Genomic DNA, 23,355 nt, shown 5'->3' on the forward strand with positions numbered 1-23,355 from the left:
ATGGCACTTTTTTCAATCCCAGCTAGTATCTTTAAAATCATCATTCTGAACTCTAGTTGTTTTTTTTTTTTTTAAAGATTTTATTTATTTATTTGAGACAGAGAGAATGAGGGAGACAGAGAGCACATGAGAGGGGGGAGGGTCAGAGGGAGAAGCAGACCCCCCGCCGAGCAGGGAGCCTGATGCGGGACTCGATCCAGGGACTCCAGGATCATGACCTGAGCCGAAGGCAGTCGCTTAACCAACTGAGCCACCCAGGCGCCCTGAACTCTAGTTCTGACATCTTAGTAATATCCATATTGATTAGGTCCCTGGCAGTTGGTACTGCCTCTTTTTCTTTTTTTTGAGGTGATTTTTTCTGTCTTGTCATTTTGTCCAGAGGAGAATAGATGAATGAGAGAACAAAATGCTAACAGGGTAAGAACGACCCCAGAAAAATATACACTAAACAAATCCGAAGAGACCTGAAACCGGGGGAAAAGAAAGAGAAAGAAAGAAAAAAGAAAAAAAGAAAAAGATAAACAAGCAAACAACAAAAAAACAGAATATGATCAAATATGATCAGGCTGGTGCATAGATCAGTGCCACACACTAGATGTTGGGCATATTTTGGTGTGTTAGAAGAAAGTGCCTCCCAAAATTTTAAAGAAAAAAAACTTATATATGTAGAATAATAAGGGTAAATACGATGAAGGGATGGAATTATGATTGTAAAGATGAAAATTATAAAAGATTTTATAAAAGGAATTGATAAGTTGGTTGAAAAAAGAAAGGATTTAAAAAAAAAAAAAGGCGGGGGGAGAGAATGTGATCAGGCAGGAGACTAGAACAAAGCCATATACTAGAGATTAGGGTATATTTTGGTCTGTTAGAAGAAACTGTATCCCCAAATTTTAAAGAGAACAACTTACCAAAAATAAGGGTAACTACTATGAAGGGATAGAATATGACTCTAAAAATGAAAAATAAAAAAGATTTTTTAAAAAAGGGATAAATAAGATGTTGGTTGAAAAAGGGAAAAAGAAAAATTCAAAAAAAAAAAAATTAACTTTGAAGGACTAAAGAATCATGGTAAAAAAGCCATGAATTCTCTGTGCAGTATTCCCCTAGCGTTGGAGTTCTGCCGTTCTCATTGATCGGTAAACTTGGTCTTGGCTGCCTGTTCTTGCTGATCTTCTGGGGGAGGGGCCTGTTGCCATGGTTCCCAAATATCTTTGCCAGAGGCATAATTGCCAGTCCGGTCTAAGTAATCTGCTCAGGTTTGCTCTCTGTAGCTTTTGTTCCCTGCAAGCTTTCCGTACAGCTTTGGAGGACGAGATTGAAAATGGCAGCCTCCCAATCTCCGCCCCGGAGGAGCCGAGAACTCGGGGCCCCGCTCCTCAGTGCGCCCCCAGAGAAAAGCAGTCCATCACTCCCATCTCCCCGGTCTCTGGCCGCACTCTGTGCTCACCTGGCCTGTGACCGAGCATTTCTATCTCTGGCACACGACCCCACGTGGAGTCTCCAAACCCAGCAGATGCCTGCGGTGCGCTCCCACGCCACTCCTCCCAGGGGAGGAAGGGGAATCTCCCTGGATCTGCCGCTTGTTGGGTACCTGCTGTAGGAGCAGTGGCCCGACTGTGCCGCGGGTCACGGTTTATGGCAACCCTGAGCTGCGAGCCTGCTCCTCGACTCGGTCTCCGCAGCCGGCTTCCCTGCTCTGATACCTGGGTGCTCTGCCACACTCAGGAACCCCCGGTCTTTCTGTGACCCCGAGGGTCCTGAGACCACACTGTCCCAGCGAGGGTTCCACCCCCTGCTTAGCCACTGGAACGACGTCCCTCAGCGGAGCCAACTTCTAAAAGTTCCGATTTTGTGCTCCACTGCTCTAGCACTTGCCAGTAGCAGCTGACGGAGGCCCCCTCCCCCGCCGTCTATCCTCCCGAATATCGCCTTGGATTCACTTCTCAGCACGTCCTACCTTCCAGAAAGTGGTCGCTTTTCTGTTCAGAGAGTTGCTGCTATTCCTTTCTTCTATCTCCTGTTGAGTTCGTAGGTGTTCAGAATGGTTTGATTCCTATCCAGCTGAATTCCTGGGACCAGACGAAATTTACGTCTCCTACTCCTCTGCCATCTTGCCTCAGTTTATTATTTTTTAAAGATTTTATTTATTTGAGAGAGCAAGAGAGTGCATGCACTGGAGGCAGGGCAGGGGGAGAGGGACAAGCAGGCTCCCCTTTGAGCAGGGATCCTGATGCGGGACTCAATCCCAAGACCCTGAGATCATGACTGAGCCAAAGGCAGATGCTTAACCTACTGAGCCACTCAGGCACCCCTCAATTTATTATTTCTTGCATTTATGAATCTTTCATTTGTATGGTCCTAAGATCACTTCTTTTGATGGTGTACGTACCCCATTTTGGAAACTCTTAACTTCAGTTATTTCCTTCCCATGTTATTCCAGCTTGTTCTTTCTGTAAAAGCTGGAGAAGTGCTGGCGGCCAGAAGTTAGAAGAGCAATAATCAGGTGCTTATTAAAGAAGCTACATATAGCACTGTTTGCTTGATCTTATCCTGTTTAGCCTGTGACTAATTTTGTTATTTTAAAAATTTTTAAGAGGGGGTGCCTGGATGGTTCAGTCGTTAAGCGCCTGCCTTCGGCTCAGGTCACGAGCCCAGGGTCCTGGGATCGAGCCCTGCATTGGACTCCCTGCTCCACAGGAAGCCTGTTTCTCCCTTTCCCACTCCCCCTGCTTGTGTTCCCTCTCTCGCTGTGTCTCTCTCTCTGTCAAAGAAATAAATAAAATCTTTAAAAAAAAATTTTTTTTTTGAGAGGAAAAATGATTAGCTCAAGGGCCAGAGCCTGCAAGACAGAGAAATAATTTTAAGTGTTTCTGATAATCTTAGAGCTTTGTACTCAGGTGTGTGCATATACTTGTGTTTTCTGAGGGTGTGGAGAGAAGCACGGGATCGCATTGTGGGTTTCCCTGGCCGTTACCATGCGTGGGACATCCCTCATCAGTCCTGGCTCTACAATTCCAACTACTCCTGTGAGCTGTCCATGGTGCTGACAGGTGCTGCCTTCTTTCACAAGGTAAGAAAAAGCTTGGTAAGATTGGTGTGAACTTGGTTAAGAGTTGAGCCTTTGTGTGGTAGTGAAATGCTGCCCTAAAGTTAGCCCTCCTAATGTTTCTTATATGTCCCTTGTATGCTAGACATGTAAGTTATTTCTGTTTTTAAAGACTGTATTCAAGAATAAACTCTGGGATAAAATGTCAGGGTGAGAAGGCTCCCTGCATAGTTGCATGTAGGCTGTTAGGAAAATTAGTTTGTTCTTTCTGGGCATTGGCTCGCCTGTAAAATTGAGAGCTTTGGACTAAAATACTGTTGTTTTACCATTGTTGTCCCAGACATGGCCTGCCCAGCAGAAAGAAGACTGGTTCTCTTTTGACTCAGGTTAACCCACTACTATCTCAAGCTCCACCATGAGCCTCTGTTGTGGTTATGCAAGTTTTGTTTATTCCTTAGAGCTTTCACCATGGCACACATCCCAGGTCTTATTGGATATCTAAATTGCAAATCCCTCCAGTCATTACTTCTCTCCTGTATTGTTAATGCTAAGCTTTTTTTGCTCCTGACTCATCTTTCCTCTGTACGTTTTCTGTTCTATAAAGTAGCCACTGGCCACACATGGCTATTGAATACTTGAAATGCGACTGGCCAATATTGAAATGAGCTGTAAGTGTAAAGTGCATACCAGATTTTGATATGTTAAAATGCAATTATTTTGGATACACTGGGTTAAATAAAATATATTCTAATTAATTTTACTCTTTCTCTTTTTAAAAATGTGGCTACTAGGGATATCTGGGTGGCTTAGTCAGTTAAGCTTCTGACTTCGGCTCAGGCCATGATCTCAGGGTTCTGGGATCGAGCCCTGTGTTGGGGCTCTGCACTCAGTGGGAGGTCTGCTTGTCCATCTCCCTCTGCCCCGCTCGTGCTCTCTGTCTCTCTCACAAATTAATTAAATCTTTTTTTAAAATGTGGCTACTAGAGAATTTAAAGTGACAGTTGTGACTCACATATCTTAGATAGTGTTGCTCTATACCTTCCCTCCCAAGTACTTCTTCTGGGCTCTGAAGAAGCCCTCTTCTGAGGTGGTCAAGTTGCCTGCACCCCAACCCCCCCGCCACTTCACAGAATGCCTCCTCTATCTCTTGACCTGATTAAAACCCGACTTTTCTCTGAGGACAGTGCTTCCCCTTTACCTTGTTCCTGTATTTCTTCCAGGGACAGTGATTGAGTCCACTCATTTCCCCAGATACGTACTTTGGAGCAGGGAAGGTTATAAAGAACCATTTTTATTGCTTACTGATGACACTTCCAGACAGTTCTCAGCTATCATATAAAATCTCATTTGAGGCTCACAGCATCTGTCTTATTGCTTCCATCTAGCAACCTCCTAGCCATTTTTTCCTGGTCATCAAAGACCTTGGCACATGGCCTGTCCTCTTGATCTCCCCTCCATGCCCGCTCTCATTCTGGGCAACTTCATTGCTCTCATGGAACACCCATCCACCATACTGTTTGCCCCAGAAATGTTGAAGTATCTCAGCCTTCTAACTTCTGTATCTAGTGCTCTTCTTACTTTGGTCTTCCCTAGATGTTCTCTCATAGCTCAAGGTCTTGGGGCTGAGCACCTACAGGCTGGTAATTTCTGTGTCTATATTCCTGTCTTGGCTGTTCCCTGATGCCTGTACTTATATACCTAATTGTTTTCAGGAACCCCCCCCCCCCCGCCCCGCCACCTGCTGTATGTCCCTCTGGTACCTCAAACTGACATCCCAACTTTCTCCAGGCTTTGTCCCTTACATATTTCAAATTTCAGATGGTGGCATCTTTCGACCCACCGCAAACAGAATTTTGAAAGTCATCTTACTAGGGATATTTTGAATCAGGCTAAGAAATCATTACATTTTCAGCTTTTTTTTTTTTTCTTTTTACAACTTAATGTGTGATGCTGATATGCTTCTCCCATTCTTGAACCTCACCCTCATGCTTATTTTCCAAATGTGGGTGGGCTTTGGTTGGGATGGGGAAAGTATCTGGCTGAGAAACCATACCTAACTAGTAGTCCTTTATTTTCACACTGGTCATCCAAGAAGGAACCACCAATTTCAGCATTGTCTATTCATACCTTGAGAATTTACTTGTCTTCTGAAAAGTCTGCCTGTTCCCAAATTCTGAAGTTTAAAAGTTACAGTAGTGAGATCCTATCATTTTCAAGTAATAAATAATTTACTTAGTAAACCTTGGAGTTTTTATTTTCTATTTGAAAATCTAGAACAAAGGTAGCAGCCCTCAAGCCTATGATTTACAGAAATGTTTATTTAGTCCCCCACTGCTCCCCACCCAACATGGAACCCAACATGGGGCTCAGTCTCATGACCCTGAGGTCACAGCCTGAGCCGAAACCAAGAGTCGGATGCTTAACCGACCACACCACCCAGGCGCCCCTTAACTTTTTGTTTTAATTCCAGTTAACATTCAGTGTTATATTAGATTCAGTATATTATTTTTTAAAATCCTGAATTGATACTGTGCTATGGCAAGTCAGAGCTCTATTTCTAAATTAAACATGTTTTTGATACTTGGTTTTAGTCACTGTCCCTGTAAGAAATACCATATTGCTGTGCTTATTAAGTCATGATACTCATCCACTAAATTGTGTTCAAATTGGACTAGAATTTTCATCTTCTGTAATGCCATTTAATTTTTTTTTAGCAAACTAACAAGAAAGTGTTACTTTTTCTTAGAGTAGGTTCTAAATCCATTGAAACTTCATTTAAAATATTTTTAAACAGGTTACAAAGTTTTTATATGTTTTAAAATGTGCAGATATGAAAGTGTTTATTGATTTATGGCATCAGTCATAATCACAAAATGGTGGAAATACTTCTAAACGTTTGTTTTCATAATGCTTTCTCCATTTTTCTAAAACGGCAGTTCTTTCTTCTGGTTATGTCTCCTTTCCCTTGTTGAGGATATGGATTGTGTTCAGTAAATATATTCTCATTAGCATACTAATGACAGCCACTGGCCATTTAAAGGGTCAACAGATTTCAGTCATCTGTCTTTTTATAAAAGAAAAATGTATAATTCATCTTTTAAGTTCACCATCCTTTAAGTACTTTGTCACAAGATAACCAGCAAACCACTGTGTGGTACAAAAAATTTTATGATCAGTATTTCATTACATAGATTCTAACTATTTAAGGTAATAAAATATATATAAATCAGTTTTATTAGGCACCTCACCTATTCATTCATCAGCAACATTGCAACACATCATAGTTGACATGTGCCTTGTTTATAGCATTTGTCCATTTCTGTGGTATAAATATTTTTAGCATGGCTGATTTCAAGTTATAGATACGAGTCACTGAACTTGGAGTTGGAAAGGGATGGGCAGTTCTATAGTATTTTCACCATACAGATATGATAGACATAAATAACTTCAAGATAATAGTAAAATGTAATAAACAGTAGTAAAATGAAGCTAATTAATTAAGTGATGTGCTTTAGCTACTTATTGGTTTTTAATATAGCTTATTTAATTTTAAGTTTATGTAATTATATTTTTAATAATGGCTATTTTTCATAACAAGCTCACAAAATTCCTAAATAGTCTCATAAAATTCCTGAAAATTTAGCAGTTGACATTCATTAGCAGATGTGAGCCAGCTTTAGCACACCATTTTGTGGGCCTTTCAGGACATTTTAAGAACATAGGCCTTTACTCTGAGTGAGATGAAAAACCGCTGAGGTTTGGAGTGACATGTTCAGTTGCACTTGTGTTTGAACATGGTCACTCTGCTGTGCATAGAATGGACTGGAGGGAAGAAAATATGGGAGCAGGGAAACTGTTTAGGAGACTATATGAATAATCAGGCAAAAGATGATGGTGGCTTGGAGCAGGGAGTAGCCAGTGGCAGTGGTTAAGAAGTGATCAGATTCTAGAATCCGTAAGCGGAGGAACTGAGGGATTGGATTTTTATGGCTCTGTAACCAGGCTTTCCCCTCACTTATCCCTTATTGCCATTGTCACAGATAGAATGCTGTTCATCTGAACCACTGTCTGACCTAATTTGATAAATCTTCATATTGTTGTAAAATCACTGAGGTGCCATGGACCTCAAAAGGGGGATGATAATGGCAATTTGGGTGGGTTAATTATTTATTGCAGAAGATCTGCCTTGTAGGATGTTTAGCATCCCTGGCCCCAACTCCCTAAATAAAGGGAGTGGTGATTCCTCTAATGATCGTCACACCCAACCTCCTCCCCACCCCTCCGCTTCCTAACAGCCCCTAGATCCATGTATATTTTGGCTGAAAGCCAAAGAACTGTGGCCTCTAACAGAGTATGTGATTCTTTTTCTACCCCTGACAGTATTATGCCTACCTGTATTCTTACGTGATGCCCCAGGCCATCCGAGATATGGTGGATGAATACATCAACTGTGAGGACATTGCCATGAACTTCCTTGTCTCCCACATCACTCGGAAACCCCCCATCAAGGTGAGGGTCCCAGTACTTACGGGACTGGGGGTGCATGCGTACTTAATTCACTTATTTTGCTGTAATGCAGTACGAAACTCATCATACCTCAGAGTCCTCATCTGTAATTGTCTTTGGGTTAAATGAGTTGTTAATATAGGGACTCTTAACTACTAAGGCGTAAATGGACAGAACTCAGAGGGTTTGGAACTTGGATGGGAAACATGTTACATCTTAATTTTCGCTAATCTCTAACGGATTTAGCATTTCCATCAGTTAGGAAACATGTGACAATTCCTAAGAGTATTTGCAGTAACTGATTTGTCACCAGTAGAACTCATAGATATTTTCATATCACATTACTTTTGTTCCTACATCTTAAAGTATTATTTATGTCCATCAGTGCTTTAAAATTACTGTGTTTTCCGTAGACCCATGGACAAGAAATTTAAGGTTTCTGAGTTAATCTGTGTAAAGACATTTACTCAAAAACAAAACCACAGGTGCCCTCAGAATTCTAGAAATTTGAGTTCTGTCTTTGTCTTTGAGCTAGTGAATATATGTGACCAGAATATAATAATTTCATACTCAGTGTACAGAAAGACCAGCTACGTCACCTTCTTTGTCATCATTGCAGGTTGGAGACAAATGAAAGCTCTTCTGGTGGGGATTAGGGTAGGCCTGGTAAGGACCTTGCAGCAGTTAATACTTGAGAATCTGTTTGTCAGTTCAAACTAATTGTATCTATGACTATGGTCTGTCAGTATTTATGTGATGGAGTCATACCTGATGTCCTTAGGGTTAATAAGCTGATTAAGATCTTATTATTGTTAAAAAGGCATATTATTTAATTTTATAAAATAACAAGTTTACCTCCCTGTATATCATAAATAATAATTAGGTGGATATTTCATTCTTCTTATATTTTGAAGGTAAGTTATAGATGAAGTAACCACCAGCCTATGCTGATGATACTCAAATCATATCTTTAGTGGTAGTAGAGCGGTAAACAGAAGACATTGGGTCCACGCAACAAAGCATAAAAAGAGAGAAAAGCAGTTGGGGGCCATATGCATTCATTTATACCTAATCAAACCTTTTCAACCAAGTATAGCTTGGCATTATAACTTAACTTCTGATTACCCCATAGTTTTTTCTATTTCTGGGCCTTCTGCTAAAGTCTCACAAAAGAAAAATAATTAGCAAAATAATGCACCAATTTTTTTAAGCTGTGATTAATTGTTATGATTATATAAAAGTGTAGTGTGTTTCCCAGGTGCAGTGATGGCTATTAAAATAAATAAATATTAAAATATTTGTTTTCATTTTATGTGATGTTAAATGAAAAGCCCACTTCCCTATAAACTTTAAGGTAGGGAGACAGGGGTCTTAGAAAGAAATTGATGATCGGTGCAATTTTCTTTTCTTTCTTTATCCTTTCTTATGTAGCCAGGGACTAAGCTTCATCCAAGATGTATGCTTCTATTTATACTTCCCTAGTAGATCAGAAGACATTATCCATGAAAATTTAAAGTATCTGAGTGATTAGGTGCCTAATAATATCATCAGTCACCTGAAGCACTCACAGACATGATGAATTTTTCATCCTTATTAAAGTGTGTTTGTCTACCATATTATTAGGCCGGTGTTTCATTAGTCAAACCGTCTCTTCAGTGTAGAGAGTAAAACAGAAATATTTTGCACATAGTATACATGATCCTAACCAAGTGAAAACTTGAAAAATGAGTATTCTCTGTGAATTTTCTCAATCTTATGGGAATATAAGAAGAGTTCAACTCAAGATTAGGATGACTTTTTATTTTATTTTATTTATTTATTTAAAAAGATTTTATTTATTTACTTGACAGAGAGAGGGGACACAAGCAGGGGGAGTGGGAGAGGAGAAGCAGGCTTCCCGCTGAGCAGGGAGCCCGATGCGGGGCTCGATCCCAGGACCCTGGGATCACAACCCGAGCCGAAGGCAGACGCTTAACTACTGAGCCACACAGGAACCCCAGGATGACTTTTTAAAATCAAAAGCTCAATAGGGGAGCCTGGGTGGCTCTGTCGGTTAAGCATCCAACTCTTGATCTCAGCTCAGGTCTTGATCTCAGGGTCATGAGTTCAAGCCCTGCGCTGGACTCCATGCTGGGTGTGGAGCCTACGTTAAAAAAAAAAAAAAAAAAAAGAGCTCAACAAATTAAGAATGTCTTCAAATTCTGAGTCCAGTTATGTACTATAGAACCAGTTTGAGCTAAATATTTTAATTAATTTACCTAATTTTACCAGGTATTTATACTATTTTATGTTCTAAAATAGTCATTCTTTTTTTTGCTTTAACTACTTCCAATTTTCACTATCAAACTATATTCTCTCCCTTGTTATGATTAAGAAGGTGTGACTGTTCTATGTGATTAGCAGTGTTCTTTCAAAAATGTTAATGTCTTCACAGTACTGAGTAAATAGAGAACAGGGAGTTAATTTCATATTATTGGTTTGAATAATGTTATCTTTTAAGAAGGAGAAAGATCTAGAATGTAAACAGGCTTCATTGAGAACAAAGGATTTCAAAACTCAGTAAGCATTTAGAAGACGGGAGGCTTAGGTAATAAGGAAGTAGAGGGAGGCAGCATAAGTACACATCTTAATTCTCTGGTAAAGGAGGTTCTCAACATCTATTCAAGGATTTTCCTTACTATTACTGTGCATGACACTAATACTTCTCTTGGACTGAATAACCTGGAACATTCCCACATAAAATATAATCCATGGTATTGGTTACGTAAATGTTTAAACTTCTTTTTATAGTTTAGCTGTTGCTTCATCTTTCTTAATTCCTTTCTTTGTATGTTTTATTATGTAATACAGTTTTCTATAATATATAAGTATATATACAAAAATATATATAAATGTACTTTATAAATACACTGGGGTTGCAGTGTCAAAATTTTTTTTACTGATGGGACACATGATTAGAAACCACTGCTTCAGTGAAAACAGTATATCTTTTTGTGTCAAATGAAATCATTTGCAAGGTAAGGGGCTTTTCCCCTATGGTTGGATGCTGGCATCTGGGATGAGGAGAAAGATTGTTAGGTATAGGGAGGACGAAGGAGAATACCATACATAGATGCTGTTTGATAATATCCTTCTCTTGACAAATTCTTGACAGGGAGGATGGTGGGAAGAGTGGTAACTCATTGTTCCCTGTAACCACAGGAGTCCTGTGAGAACTGGAGAAGTGGGGAGTCTGGTGGGAGTGAGAGGGAGAAGTAGGGAGCCTCGTGGGTTCCTTCACAGAGACTGCTACTGCGGAAGTCCTGACTCCCTCAAACTTGCGGCTGTGTGGTGAGCTGCCCTTGGGGCACTGACCAGTGCGCTCCCCTGTTTCAACTCTGGAGACCCGGGTTCTGATGGCTCTTACTGGCTATATATGTGATGTTTACTCTTTAGCTAAAAATTATGGGATGGGCCATTGAATCTTCATTTTTTCCTCAGTTTATGATAGTAATAATCACTTTTAAATTATTTGGGCAAAGATTGGTGTATTCAGAAAGAAATAAAAGTTACTCAGGCCTAGGGGCACTTGGGTGGCTTAGTCAGTTAAACATCTGCCTTCAGCTCAGGTCATGATCCCAGGGTCCTGGGATGGAGTCCTGCATCGGGCTCCCTGCTCTGCGGGGAGTCTGCTTCTGCCTCTCCCTCTGCCCCTCTCCCTGCTTGTGCGCTGTTACTCTCACTCTCTCTAATAAATAAATAAAATCTTAAAAAAAATTACTCAGGCCTTTTGGCATATTTCTTTTGGTTCTGTGGTTCCCTGTCTGTGGTGGTAGCTTTTTTATCTTTATTTTTTTTAAATATGTACTTTTTTTGTAGTCTGCTTTTAAAGTTAACAGTAAATTTTCTGGTTCTGGCAATATTGTGGACTAGGTAACCTAAAATACCATGTTTTTAGTGTTCACATAACAAACTTTTTTTCAATGTATAGTTGGGCTTATTTAATAAGTAATAAAGTAAGATAATTGCCAGAAAGGAAGGGGGAACTAAAAATCAGAGTGGCAAACATGTAATGTGTCACTGGGGCTCCTTGGGTGGGGTGCTGTTAATTTATCTTCTAGAGGCTTGTGTTTTATCACTCATGTGAGAAAAGGGTGAAGAACCTTTGGGCAGAGAATTGGAACTGAGATCTACCTGTTGGCCCAGGAAGATGGCAGGCAACTTGTTTATTTTAACCTGGATTTTGGAGGGTAGCGGGGGAAAACTATAGATTGAGAATTTTAAGTAGTCTGAGCTTTCATGGGTTTGGAGACTCATGCTATATGAAAATTAGACCTAGCCATTGATATCCTTTGACTATTTGACAGAATAAGACCAAAAATTGCTATCAAGAGACATTCCTCACCTCAAGCCACATAGGACACCCACAGGTAGAACCTCATTGAAGATGAGCTTGAAATCCTGAAAGTACCAGTCACATGAGGGGACAGGCGACCCTGAGCAAGAGTTAACAGATACGACAAAAAGTAAGGTTAGCTCCCCAAGAATTCCAAATAATCAAACCATTGGCTAGACTATAAAATAAGTAGGTTTTAAATGACTAGAAATAAAGACTAAGGAATTGAAAACATAAAAAGCAACAAATTACTAAGAAAAAAAAAAGAACAAGCGGATTTGAAAAACCTAACTAGAACTAAGGTAATGAAAATTAGAATTACTAAAACGGAAATCTCTGTGAATGGGATAAAAAGACCAGACTTAGCTGAAGAGAAAGTTAATCAGCTAGGAGATAAAAAAGTTTCCGAGAAAGAATTTCAGAGATATGCAGAGATAGAAAATAAGAAAGAGGTTAAGAGGCACAGAGGATATAAGGAGAAGGTCCAACATGGAACCAAGAAGGGAGGAATAGAGAGGATAAGGGACAGGCAATTTTGAAAAAGAGAATGTGAGAAATTTCTAGACTTTATTAAAAACATGAACATTATAACAAATATTATACTTAATGGTGAAACTTTAGAAGATTCCCATTCGAGTCAATATAAGGGGAGATAATCCCCTAAACAAATGGGGATAGAGACCATGTCCACGTTCATGGACAAAGACCCTGTATTGTCAGAATAGCAGTTCTCCTCAAATCCAAAGTTTCAGTGTAACGCTAATCAAAAGCCTATTAGGATGTCTTTGCTTTGGTGTGGAACTTGACAGACTTCCCCAATTCGTATGGAAAGGCAAAGGACCAGAGTAGCCAAGGGACTAGTGAGGAAGATGTGTACTTGTCACAGATCACGACGTGGTAGGAGCTCAGACAATGCGATGTCAGCACAGGGATGACAGACAGACCAGGGGCACAAAGTGGAGGTTAGACACAGATCCATGCATACTTGGAAACTCGACATACAATATTTACAAGTGAGGGCTGGGATAATTGGTTATCCGTATGAAAAAGAAAGTAAGGAATTTTAAGAAATAAAAAGTGCAAAATATAGAGGAAAAGACTGATTGGTTTGAATACATTAAAATAAAAAACTTTGTTCAACAAAATTCAGTATACGAAAAAACAAGCCACACACTGGGATGTCAGTGCCTATAAATGACAAAGAATTGACACCCAGAATAAAGAATTTCCAAATGAGAAAAAGAGTAGATGGATAGATCTAAGAATATATCTACATTACAGAACCAGCACTGCAGGTCACTGAGGTCTGGATGAACTGAGGGTGTAATGCAAACTAGTTATGAGGAAAAAATGAAATTGGGTTCCTGTCTTATACCATACACAGAATCATGTCCAAAATGATTAGTGATTTAAATACAAAAGGGGAAAACCTAAAACTTTGGAAAAGTGTGGAGGACGGCATTTTTAAGACTTTGGGGCAGTGAAAATTAATGAACTGTAGCCGCAAGCATCAACACTGACCAAGCTCACATACACTGTTTTTAAAAAGCTAACTGCAGAGGGATGCTTATGGTTTGGTTTCATTTACCTAAAGTCTAAAACATGCCAGTCATTTAGGGATAAATGCACATATGGTAAAACCACTTTTTTAAAGCGGGGAGGGGAAGGGAAGTTTGAAAACAAAATTCAGGATAGCAATTTCTATGGAGGGAAGATGCACGATGGGATTATGGGATTGTGGGTACTGAAAATGTTAGACTTTCTTATTTTTACACGGGTGTTTAAAGACAGGTATATATTTAAAGGATTCTATATGTCTGTACATACAGGAAGTATTTATATATTTGAAACACTTGCTTACTACTGATTTACAACGTATGAATGAAATGTTTTTAAAAAAGGGAAGACTATAACAAACATGCATACCCAACAGTTTTGCCGAATATTAACATTTTGCCCTGTGTCAGATTATACATGTTTCTTCTTTTTTTAAAAGAAACTTGGGACACCTGGGTGGCTCAGTTGGTTAAGGGTCCGACTCGATCTCAGCTCAGGTCTTGATCTCAGGGTCATGAGTTCAAGCCCCGTGTTGGGCTGTATGCTGGGCGTGGAGCCTACTTAAAAAAAAAATAAAAAAGAAAAAGAAAATAAATTAAAACATCATAAATAGAGTAGATGTCTAATATCACCCTCCCCCCATCCATTCCTCTCACGTGAGGTCATGGGGTATATGTACCTTCAATTATACTTGATAATACCCAACTTTCTTCAAAATAGATCCACCCGTGTATATACTCACCGGCACTGTATAATAGTTGGAGTTTCTCCACATCCTGACGTTTGGTACGGCCACACTTCCATTTTTGCCTATCTGATGGGTATAAGCTGTATCCCACTGTTTTCATTTACGTTTGCCTGGTTATTACGGAGGTTGAGCGTCTTCCCCGCATTCTTGAGTCATTCCCCCGCACCGCGGCCACTGGAGGGAGGGCAGGGCGAGGAGGACGCTGGGTTCCTGCAGGCAGGAGAGCTCGGCTGGCGGAATGACAGCGAGTCAAGGTCTTTTTTCTCTTGCAGGATCAGTTTTGCCTCTTTTTGAACTTCATCTAAATGGAATCATACAGTATCTCTTCTCCATGTCTCTCAATCTTGCTTTCCCATATTTTAAAGCTTTCAGTCAGTATTTTCTATTCTGGGTAATAATTTTAGTATACTTTTCCTCACTAATTTTCTCTTCACATCCATCCATTGTCTGATTTAATTCAGTATGCTTTTCATTCCTATTCTATTTGGTTCTTTTTCATATCCACTAGGACTTTTTTTTTTTTTTTAAGATTTTTATTTATCTGACAGAGAGAGAGACAGCGAGAGAGGGAACACAAGCAGGGGGAGTGGGAGAGGGAGAAGCAGGCTTCCCGCGGAGCAGGGAGCCCGATGTGGGGCTCGATCCCAGGACCCCGGGATCATGACCTGAGCCGAAGGCAGACGCTTACCGACTGAGCCACCCAGGCGCCCCTCCACTAGGACTTTTTTGAGAGTCCCTTCTTTCTTTATCAAACTTTAAGTAGTCTTTCAAAATTTCAGGGCACATATACACTTACTGTTCTAGTTACCAACTGAGAATCCTGCGATTTTGGGGTTTTGGGGTCTGATTCTGTTGTTTCTGCAGATTCTCCCGCATGTGGCTCATTCCCTTTTTTGTGACTTTTGATTGTGAAATCATATTCTTTGGGATTTTACTTATAGAATTTCTAGGAGGCCTGAATTTATACCTGAGAGGATTTGGATTTGCTTCTTCCACGTACCCTGGGTCAGTAGCTACTTGAGACCTGTTTAAATTAGCATCTTTTCAGGACACACAGGTAACAAACCCTAGCCTCAGGTGGGTGAGGGCCAGTGTGTGGTTATACATTCTTACAGGTGATGTTTCTTCTTCCACTTAGAGCTAAGACTGGGAAGAAGACAGCTTTCTGTGGAGCTGCCTCCAACCTGTGCAGCCTTCCACCGGGTCCTGGTGTTTAAAAAATCTCCAGTAAAGTTTTGTGGCTCTTGCCTCCCCAGCCCGTTAAAAACCAAAGCTCCTGGCTATCTCATTGGATTCAGGCTTTTTCATTATTTTGGCCTCTGAGGGTTTAATTTCTTTCTTTATGTTTCATTTCCTTTCTTTCATTACAAGTTTTCTTTCATTACTCTCTCTAAAGAGTTAGTTTATATAGTTCATCCTGCATTTTCAGGGATTCTCTGCTGAGGGAGTTTTTATGTTCTTTGGTCTGCCACATTGCTGGTAGTGAAGCTGTGGTATTATTCTTTATACTCTTCTAATTGCTTGAAATTTCATCAGCAGCATCATAACTACTACTGCTGCTGCTACTATAATATAACCACTTTGCCATGTCTTCAGATATAATTTTCCTAAATATCTTTTCTAGTGGATGTGTAGTATTTCATAATTATTTAACTGGTCCCCTTTTGATGGGCACTTTTCCAGTATTTTGCTACTAAAAACATTGATGAAATGAACACCTTTAGACAACTACATCTTGCTGTGCGACCCAGATAAATGCTAGAGGTTGAGTTACTGAGACAAGTAATGCTAAACCTTTTCAGGCTTTTGATATCTACCGTTTAGGTCATTTGGAAAGAGCACCCTTTCCAACGATACAGCTACAGATGTGGCAGGAAGGGAGCCGAGGCTCTGGCTTCTGACTCCCCCAGGGGTGAACGTGGCCACCTGCGGTCAGTGCCTTCCCTGGCAAAATGGACACGGCGGATTGGTGAGGTGGCAGGATTTCTGTCTGTCCTGGTCCCTGTGGTTCTCACTGTGCTCTTTCTTCCCTGTTCCCAGGTGACCTCTCGGTGGACCTTCCGATGCCCAGGATGCCCTCAGGCCCTGTCACACGATGATTCCCACTTTCATGAGCGGCACAAATGTATCAACTTTTTTGTCAAGGTGTATGGCTATATGCCCCTACTGTACACTCAATTCAGGGTGGACTCTGTGCTCTTCAAGACCCGCCTGCCCCACGACAAGACCAAGTGCTTCAAATTCATCTAGGGGCATTGCAAGTTTTGGGGAGAGGATGAGCAGAGTGGGGGAGACGGTTCCTAAGGTTCCTAGACGTTGAAGGGCGTCAGGGCCACCCGCTGGGCGGGTGGCCCAAACCGTCTGCTGGGAGAGGCGGCGGAAAGAGTGGAAAGGAAATAGCCTTCTTAAAGTCGGCCACACTGGGCCTGGAACCCTGGTCGGAGGACACGGGGGTTCCCTACACAGGGCACTGACTGATAGCTTACACTGAGGATCATGGGGACTCCGGGGAGTCACTCACGCAGTTCATAAGCCCAGGACAGCTGGTTTGTGGTTTTTAGATTCAGTAACAACTATTATTATTATTTAAAAGAAAGTTTCAGATTTGCCATTCGAGGCTTATTTATATATATGTGTGTATATATATGTATATATATATGCACACACATTCTCACATACATATACATATACATATATATATAGATAGATTTGGGGGGCAGTTTGATATTTCTGCCTATTTCACAAAGTGAGGGACCCACTGAGTTTCCTGATGTTCTGTACGTTGGTGGAGATGGATCCTGGCCTTATGGTATCTGGCTCATCCTTAAAGATCATCTCTGTATTCCCCAGGGCATCTGTGTGCAGAAACAAGAAAGGGCAGGCTTGGCCCTCCTAGGGGGCCCTGGACGAGATAAGCCCTCTTGGTTTGTTTCTTTCTCCATCTGTTGCCAACCGGTGATCTGGAGCTTGCGACCTCCTGTTGCTTGAGTCCGTGGGGAGGACCTGCACCTTTGGGAACAGCGGGGCTTCCCTGTGCTGGATTGAGTGTTTTTGAGGATTCATCGCTAGGTCAAGCTGTCCCAGAACTTGTCCTTGCGCACCCATTCTCTCCCGTTTGAAAGAGAAGAATGAGGAAGGAGTGAGACCTGAAGACAGTGCTCCCAGATGGCTCTTTTTGTTCGGCCCTCCTTTTGAAACACACATTGTGCTTTGGCTTCAGGCTTTCCTGGAAGTTCTCTCTCATGTAAGAGAACAGAGAACCGGCAGGCCGCACCTCCAGCTGTGATCTGAAGTGGTCAGCAGGTTGGCCTGCTCTCTCTGGCATAGAATGAGCGAGCATCCTTTGTGGACCCCCACCCGGCTGGCCGGGAAGTCTTACAGCAAGGCGCCTGCCTTGGGATAAATACCTTGGTGAAATTCACCTTCCCTCCACCTTTGTCTGGACCTGTGCCCTATGTTACCTGTAGTTTTTAGATCCCTCATGCCAGGTTGTCCCAGGACCCCCTGAGATTTGGTATGTGCCAGAATGATAAGAAGATAGGCTCCAGTCCGGCCTGAGATTCCGCAGGCATTCATACACCACTTGGCACTCTGGGTTTACATTTCTGTTCCCTGGCTGAAATGGAAATAAGCTAATTTTTTTTTTTTTTGGTGGTGGTGGCAGTAGGAGAACCGAAGAGGGTGTCGGTGGCATCTGGCAGGGATTTAACCCATGACTTCTACCATTTTCCTGGACCCCACTTTCTTGCAGTGAAGTTGAACACAGGTGGTTTCCCACAGCTGGACAAAAGCTCAGGTCTGTCCTGGTCATGTACATGCCTTAAGCCAGTTCCGTCTTCCCCAGACCTTGACACCCTGTGCTTCTCTTTCTTGGGGGCACATTCTCCTCTGACCCATCTGTCTCAGTGGGTCTCTTTAAGTATCATTTTGAAGCCAGGTTCTGTCCTGTAGCTCCCACCCAGGCCGAGGGCTAGCTGGACCTGAAGGACCTCTCCTTATTGGCACACAAGACCAGGGCTGCTCCCAGGGCTTGTGGCCTCCAGAGGTTCCCACTGGCATCTTCTTGTCGCTCTCCTACAGAGGCAGCTACCCAGGAAATCCAATTTTGCTTCTCAGCAGCCCAGCAAAGGGGTCCAGACTCCCTGCACCGTAACTTTCTAACTGCCCTTTCCTTGACTCCTAACTTTATTCCTTTTAGCAGTAGCCTTCTTCCCTCTGGGGAGCCAAAGAGTGTGGTGTTTTGAGCTATGTATGTGGCTGCTATTTTTATCTTGTTTATTTTAATGTGAGGAACTCACAAACTGGCTTTCAGTGGGACCCGGTGAGAAAAGCGCAGTCTGTGTTAGGACCCCCTGTCGCGGAGCCAGGCTGGTGGGTCCCCGAATGCTGTTGGGAGATCCAGGAGTAGCCGAGTGGCCTGAGATTCTGGATGACATCAGCGTCTACTGCAGGGAGGGTTATGGTGTCAGAGCCGCCAACAAGGCAAGCGCTATTTGGACCTAACAGGACACTAACCTGAGGGACTCCAAGCAGCAGGCTCTGCTGGACACTGGCCATGTGCCTAAGGGACGCCGCTCAGGAGCAAGAGGCCGGGCAGTCAGACCTTTTACGTTGCTCGGTTAGGCGCTCCTGGAGAGTGACTGCTATTTAATGTGAGGTGGCCGCGGGGAGGCCCAGCCACACGCTTCGAATGCCCTCGATGCCCATCTGTCCCGCTGGGAAACTCAGACGGCCTGTACACCACGTGACTGGGACTCCTCTGCAACACGCGAACGGCTCTGCGGGCTCACGTGGGTTTCCCCGGCCGTCCGCAGGTCACCCCTTGTCGCCTGGGCCCAGGACGTCCTCGTCCCCAGCTAGCCAGTTTGCTCTTCACCCCGGGGGGCACTCCCCTAGGTGAGAGCGTCCCCAAGGTGCTCCTGGGGCCTTCTGAGCGTCTGCGCCGCTGACGGTGGTTTTCCGCGCGGTGCGCGCCGCTCCTCGAGCCCAGGCCTGCGCGGCCGGCGGGCTGGGCGGGTGGGAGCCCCTCTTCGGCCGCGGCCTGTGCGTGTGCGCAGGCGGCTCCTGGTTTGAAATGATGCCGTTTTGCAGGGGGAAGCTCTTTGATGTCCATGCCATGTCCATCCCACCCCCTTTTCCAGTCATGAGCACAATAGTCTTATGTTGGATTTTTGTAAAAAAAATAAAAATAAATGGAGACTTTAACTCAGTGTGGAGGTCCTTTGTGATTTTCTTCTGCAGGGACAGAAGAGTGACCCGAGAGAAGGGGCCTGCCAGATTGCGGGCAGCCAGCTGCCCCCCCCCATAAAGGTTTTGGGCTGCGTGATTCGGTCTTGGAGCAGCCTGCGTGCTTGAACCCGCGTGATGCTGTCTGTAAACATGAGCGGACGTGGGCAGCCTTGCTTGGGCCCATTTGTGGGATCAGTCGTTTGATGACATAGGAATTTAGGTGTCCTTTACCTGATGTGAGTGGGATGTAGGATGGCATGTGCCACATCTTCCCTCCTTCCTTGTTTCATGGTAATTTTAAAAATGTTTGTGTGGCGTGGTGCTGGGGAGCTAGTGTGTTTCGATCTCAAAGAGGTGGAAGTTAACCATAACCAGTGCGAGGCGTCTGCCGTTTGGCCCCCAGTAGAAATGAACGCTGACTGGGGTGAGGTACGGAGAGTTTCTCAGCGGCTCTTCCTGCATTCCACGTGTCTTAGCGCCAGCTCATTGTGGGAGGCTCTGGACGCACTGGCTGCAGGAAGCCTTCCCTGGCCAGAAGGCACTGCCTGCCGCCGGCCCGTCTCCCGTTCCAGCCGCTCGCCCAGCCCGGCGGCCCCGCGCATGCTAAGCCGCTTGAGAGCAGGGCACAGTCAGTGCGGAATGGTTTTTTGATGAATGAAGGACTTGACAAAATATCCAAAGAGGGTCACATGGGAATCCTAGCGGGTAACAAGCTGAATGGTAACCGGGACCGTAGTGCTTTTGGAATAGAGCTGATGTGGTATTATCAGAGAGTTAAAGAAGCCTGGCACACACTGGCTGAGAAGTCTTATTTTTATTTTTTAAATCTTCATTGACAAAGGAAGACAAGAGAGCATGCCAAGGAGAATTAAAGACACAGAATGGATCCCAGAAGACATCATCAATGGGTGGGAAGCCTGACCATAGGGCCAGGTCTGGTTTGTTATTAAATTTCCCCTGTTTCTTGATTTGTTTTGGTTTGTTGGTTTATTTTTCAAGTTTTTATTTAAATTCCAGTTAGTGAACTCTTGACTTGTTTTAATTCAGCAAATGGTTTTATCTTTCTCGATTTGTCTTCGTATTTGTGAAAGTACAAATCCTGGTCATATTGCAGGGTTGTCATGTTAAGGTTTAAACTATTTAGATTCTATTTATTTAAAGAGTTGGTCCCAATATTTCATCATGAAAAATTAAGTATATTATTTATAGTATAAACCCATATACCTAGCAACCATTTTACTGTACTTGCTTTGTCGCTCTCTCTGTATCCATCCCCCTATCCATCTATCCGTCCTTCTATTCACCCTTTTATCCATCCTATTTTTGGTGCATTTCTAAGTGAATTATGACATTAATATACTTCCTTCCAAATACATAAGCACATATATTATTAACTGGAGGTCAATATTAGTTTCTATGTGGTTAATATAAAATTTAAATATTTATACCCTGAAGTGCACAAATCTTAAGTGTACATTCTTTTGAGTTTTGACCAATGCATCTACCTGTGTAATCCTATGCCCTGTCAAGATACAGAACATTACTGGGGTGCCTGGGTGGCTCAGTCGGTTAAGCATCTGCCCAGGGTCCTGGGATCGAGCCCCGCATCGGGATCCCTGCTCAGTGGGGAATCTGCTTCTCCCTCTGCCCCTTCCCTCCACTTGTGCTCTCTCTCTGGCTCGCTCTCTCTCAAATAAAATCTTTTTAAAAAGAAAAAGAGAGAACATTACTGTCAAACCCAGAAAGTTCCCTATGTTCCTTCCTGGTCAATCTCCGCCTCCACCCCTTAGAGACAAACAGTGATTTTTGTTTTTTTTTCACATTGGATTTGTTTTCCCTTTTCTAGAATTTCATATAAATGGTGTCATACAGTTTTTACTCTTTTGTGCCAGGATTCTAGAAACTCAGCATATTTTTGAGATCAACCCAATGTTGTGTTTATTAGTGATTTGTTCCTTTTATTGCTGGGTAGCACTCCCTCGTACGGCAACATCCGTCCATTCTGTTGCTAGGCACTTGGGCTGTTTCCATTTTGGGCTATCAGGAATAAAACTGCCATTACTATTCATGTCCAGGTCTTTTTGTGGATTTATCATTTTCTCTCAGGTAAATACCCAGGAGTGAAATTGTGTGACAGAGAAGGTAGGTATAATACACATTTAGTTTTATTTAAAAAAACTGCTGGACCTTTTCCCAAAGTGATTGTACCCATTCTGTACAACAACCGAAAATGTTTAGAGTTCCAGTTACTCACATCCTCACCAATCGATGCTGTCGTCAGTCTCTTTAGTCATTCTGGTGGGTGAGTAATGGTATCTCATAGTTTCCATGTGCATTTCCCTGAAGACTAATGACATTAAGCACCTTTCTACATGCTTTATATGTATTTCCTCTGTAAAGTATCTGGGCAGATTTTTTTGCCTATTAAAAAAGTTTGTCTTTTTTTTTTTTGTATTGCTTAAAAAATACATTTTTAACAGATTTTCTTTTTTTTGAGCATTTTAGGTTTACAGAAAAATTGAGTGGAAAAGTAATTTCTTCTCTCTCTTACCCTTAGTATTATCTTGCATTAGTGGGGCACATTTGTGACAATTGATAAGCCAGTGTGGACATATTAACTAAAGTCCTAGCTTATGTTAGGGTTCATTCTTTGTGCAGTATATTTGGTGGGTTTTGACAAAAGTATGATGACCTGTGTCCACTATTATAATATTCTACGGAAGTTTCACTGTCCTCAGAATCCTCTGTGCTCTACCTGCTCTTTGCTTCCGACCCCTGGCAGCCACTGATATTTTTACTGTCTCCATAGTTTTACCTTTTCCAGAATGTCATCTGATTGAAATTGTATAGTATGTAGCCTTCACGTATGGGCCTCTTCCACTCAGCAATGTGAATGTCAGTTTCCTCCATCTTTTTTGTGATTCGATAGCCCATTTCTTTTCGTTGCCGAGTAATATTCCATTGTATGGGTGTATTGTCTTTTTATTGTTGATACTAGCCCATTGTCAGATATACGTATTACACATATTTCCCCCATTTTGTGGTTTGCCTATCCATTTTCTTGATATCTTCTGAGCAGGAGCTTGTAATTTTGATATGGTCTAATTTATAATGTTTTCTCTTAGTTATTGCTTTCTATAACTCAAGAAAGCCATGCCACAAGTTCTAAAGATCTTCTCTATGTTTTCCACTAAAAGCTTTATGGTGTTAGCTCTTACACTTTGGTCTAAGATCTTTTTTTTTTTTAAATGTTTCCTGAACTTTTTTATTCATGGGACTCTTTTTTCTCAGGGAACATCTGATAGCACTGGTATGTTCCCTGGATCCCACTTCTCTCCTAGATGATAAACTCCTAGAAGGCAAGGGACTGTAGTTGGTATTTCTTCATTATCTCACAGTACTTGGTTGCTGACTGATTTTAAGGTGATCTTATAGCAAGAGCAGGACATTTGAGTGTTAGTTCTTCTGTGTCAGTGTTTTATAAAAGATAAGTTTTGTGGGTGTTTATAAACACTGAGAAAACCGGAGGTTTTTTTGGTTTTTTTTTTTTAAAGATTTTATTTATTTATTTGAGACAGAGAGAATGAGAGACAGAGAGCATGAGAGGGAGGAGGGTCAGAGGGAGAAGCAGACTCCCCGCCGAGCAGGGAGCCCGATGCGCGACTCAATCCCGGGACTCCAGGATCATGACCTGAGCCGAAGGCAGTCGCTGTTATAACCAACTGAGCCACCCAGGCGCCCTTGTTTTTGTTTTTTAAAGAACAGGCTAAAATAAAGACGTTCTATGTAAGATCTTGTGCAATAATTTGACATCTGTACCAGGACTGAGTGGAAAGTGCCTTCTTCAACAGATCATTTTTGGAGGAATAGAAAGTCGCCATCATTTAGCAG

General features: G+C 42.2%; 1 protein-coding gene across 8 annotated transcripts in view; it reads left to right on the top strand.

The window, feature by feature from the left end:
• Window positions 1-19,444, top strand: part of EXTL3 (exostosin like glycosyltransferase 3) — a 141,596-nt gene extending 122,152 nt beyond the window's left edge. For 7 of the 8 annotated variants that reach the window (XM_081810590.1, XM_081810587.1, XM_081810600.1 and 4 more), the window contains 3 exons: window positions 2,929-3,073; window positions 7,430-7,558; window positions 16,276-19,444. In XM_081810590.1, coding sequence (XP_081666716.1) covers window positions 2,929-3,073; window positions 7,430-7,558; window positions 16,276-16,485 — 484 coding nt within the window. In that variant the 3' untranslated portion in view covers window positions 16,486-19,444. The remainder of the gene's footprint in view (window positions 1-2,928; window positions 3,074-7,429; window positions 7,559-16,275) is intronic. The other variant, XM_081810608.1, reaches the window with a different exon arrangement.
• The last annotated feature ends 3,911 nt before the right edge of the window (window positions 19,445-23,355 follow it).

This window comes from Leptonychotes weddellii, chromosome 2 (genome assembly GCF_054177405.1).
Source record: "Leptonychotes weddellii isolate Sample4059 chromosome 2, ASM5417740v2, whole genome shotgun sequence".
Classification (NCBI taxonomy): domain Eukaryota; kingdom Metazoa; phylum Chordata; class Mammalia; order Carnivora; family Phocidae; genus Leptonychotes; species Leptonychotes weddellii.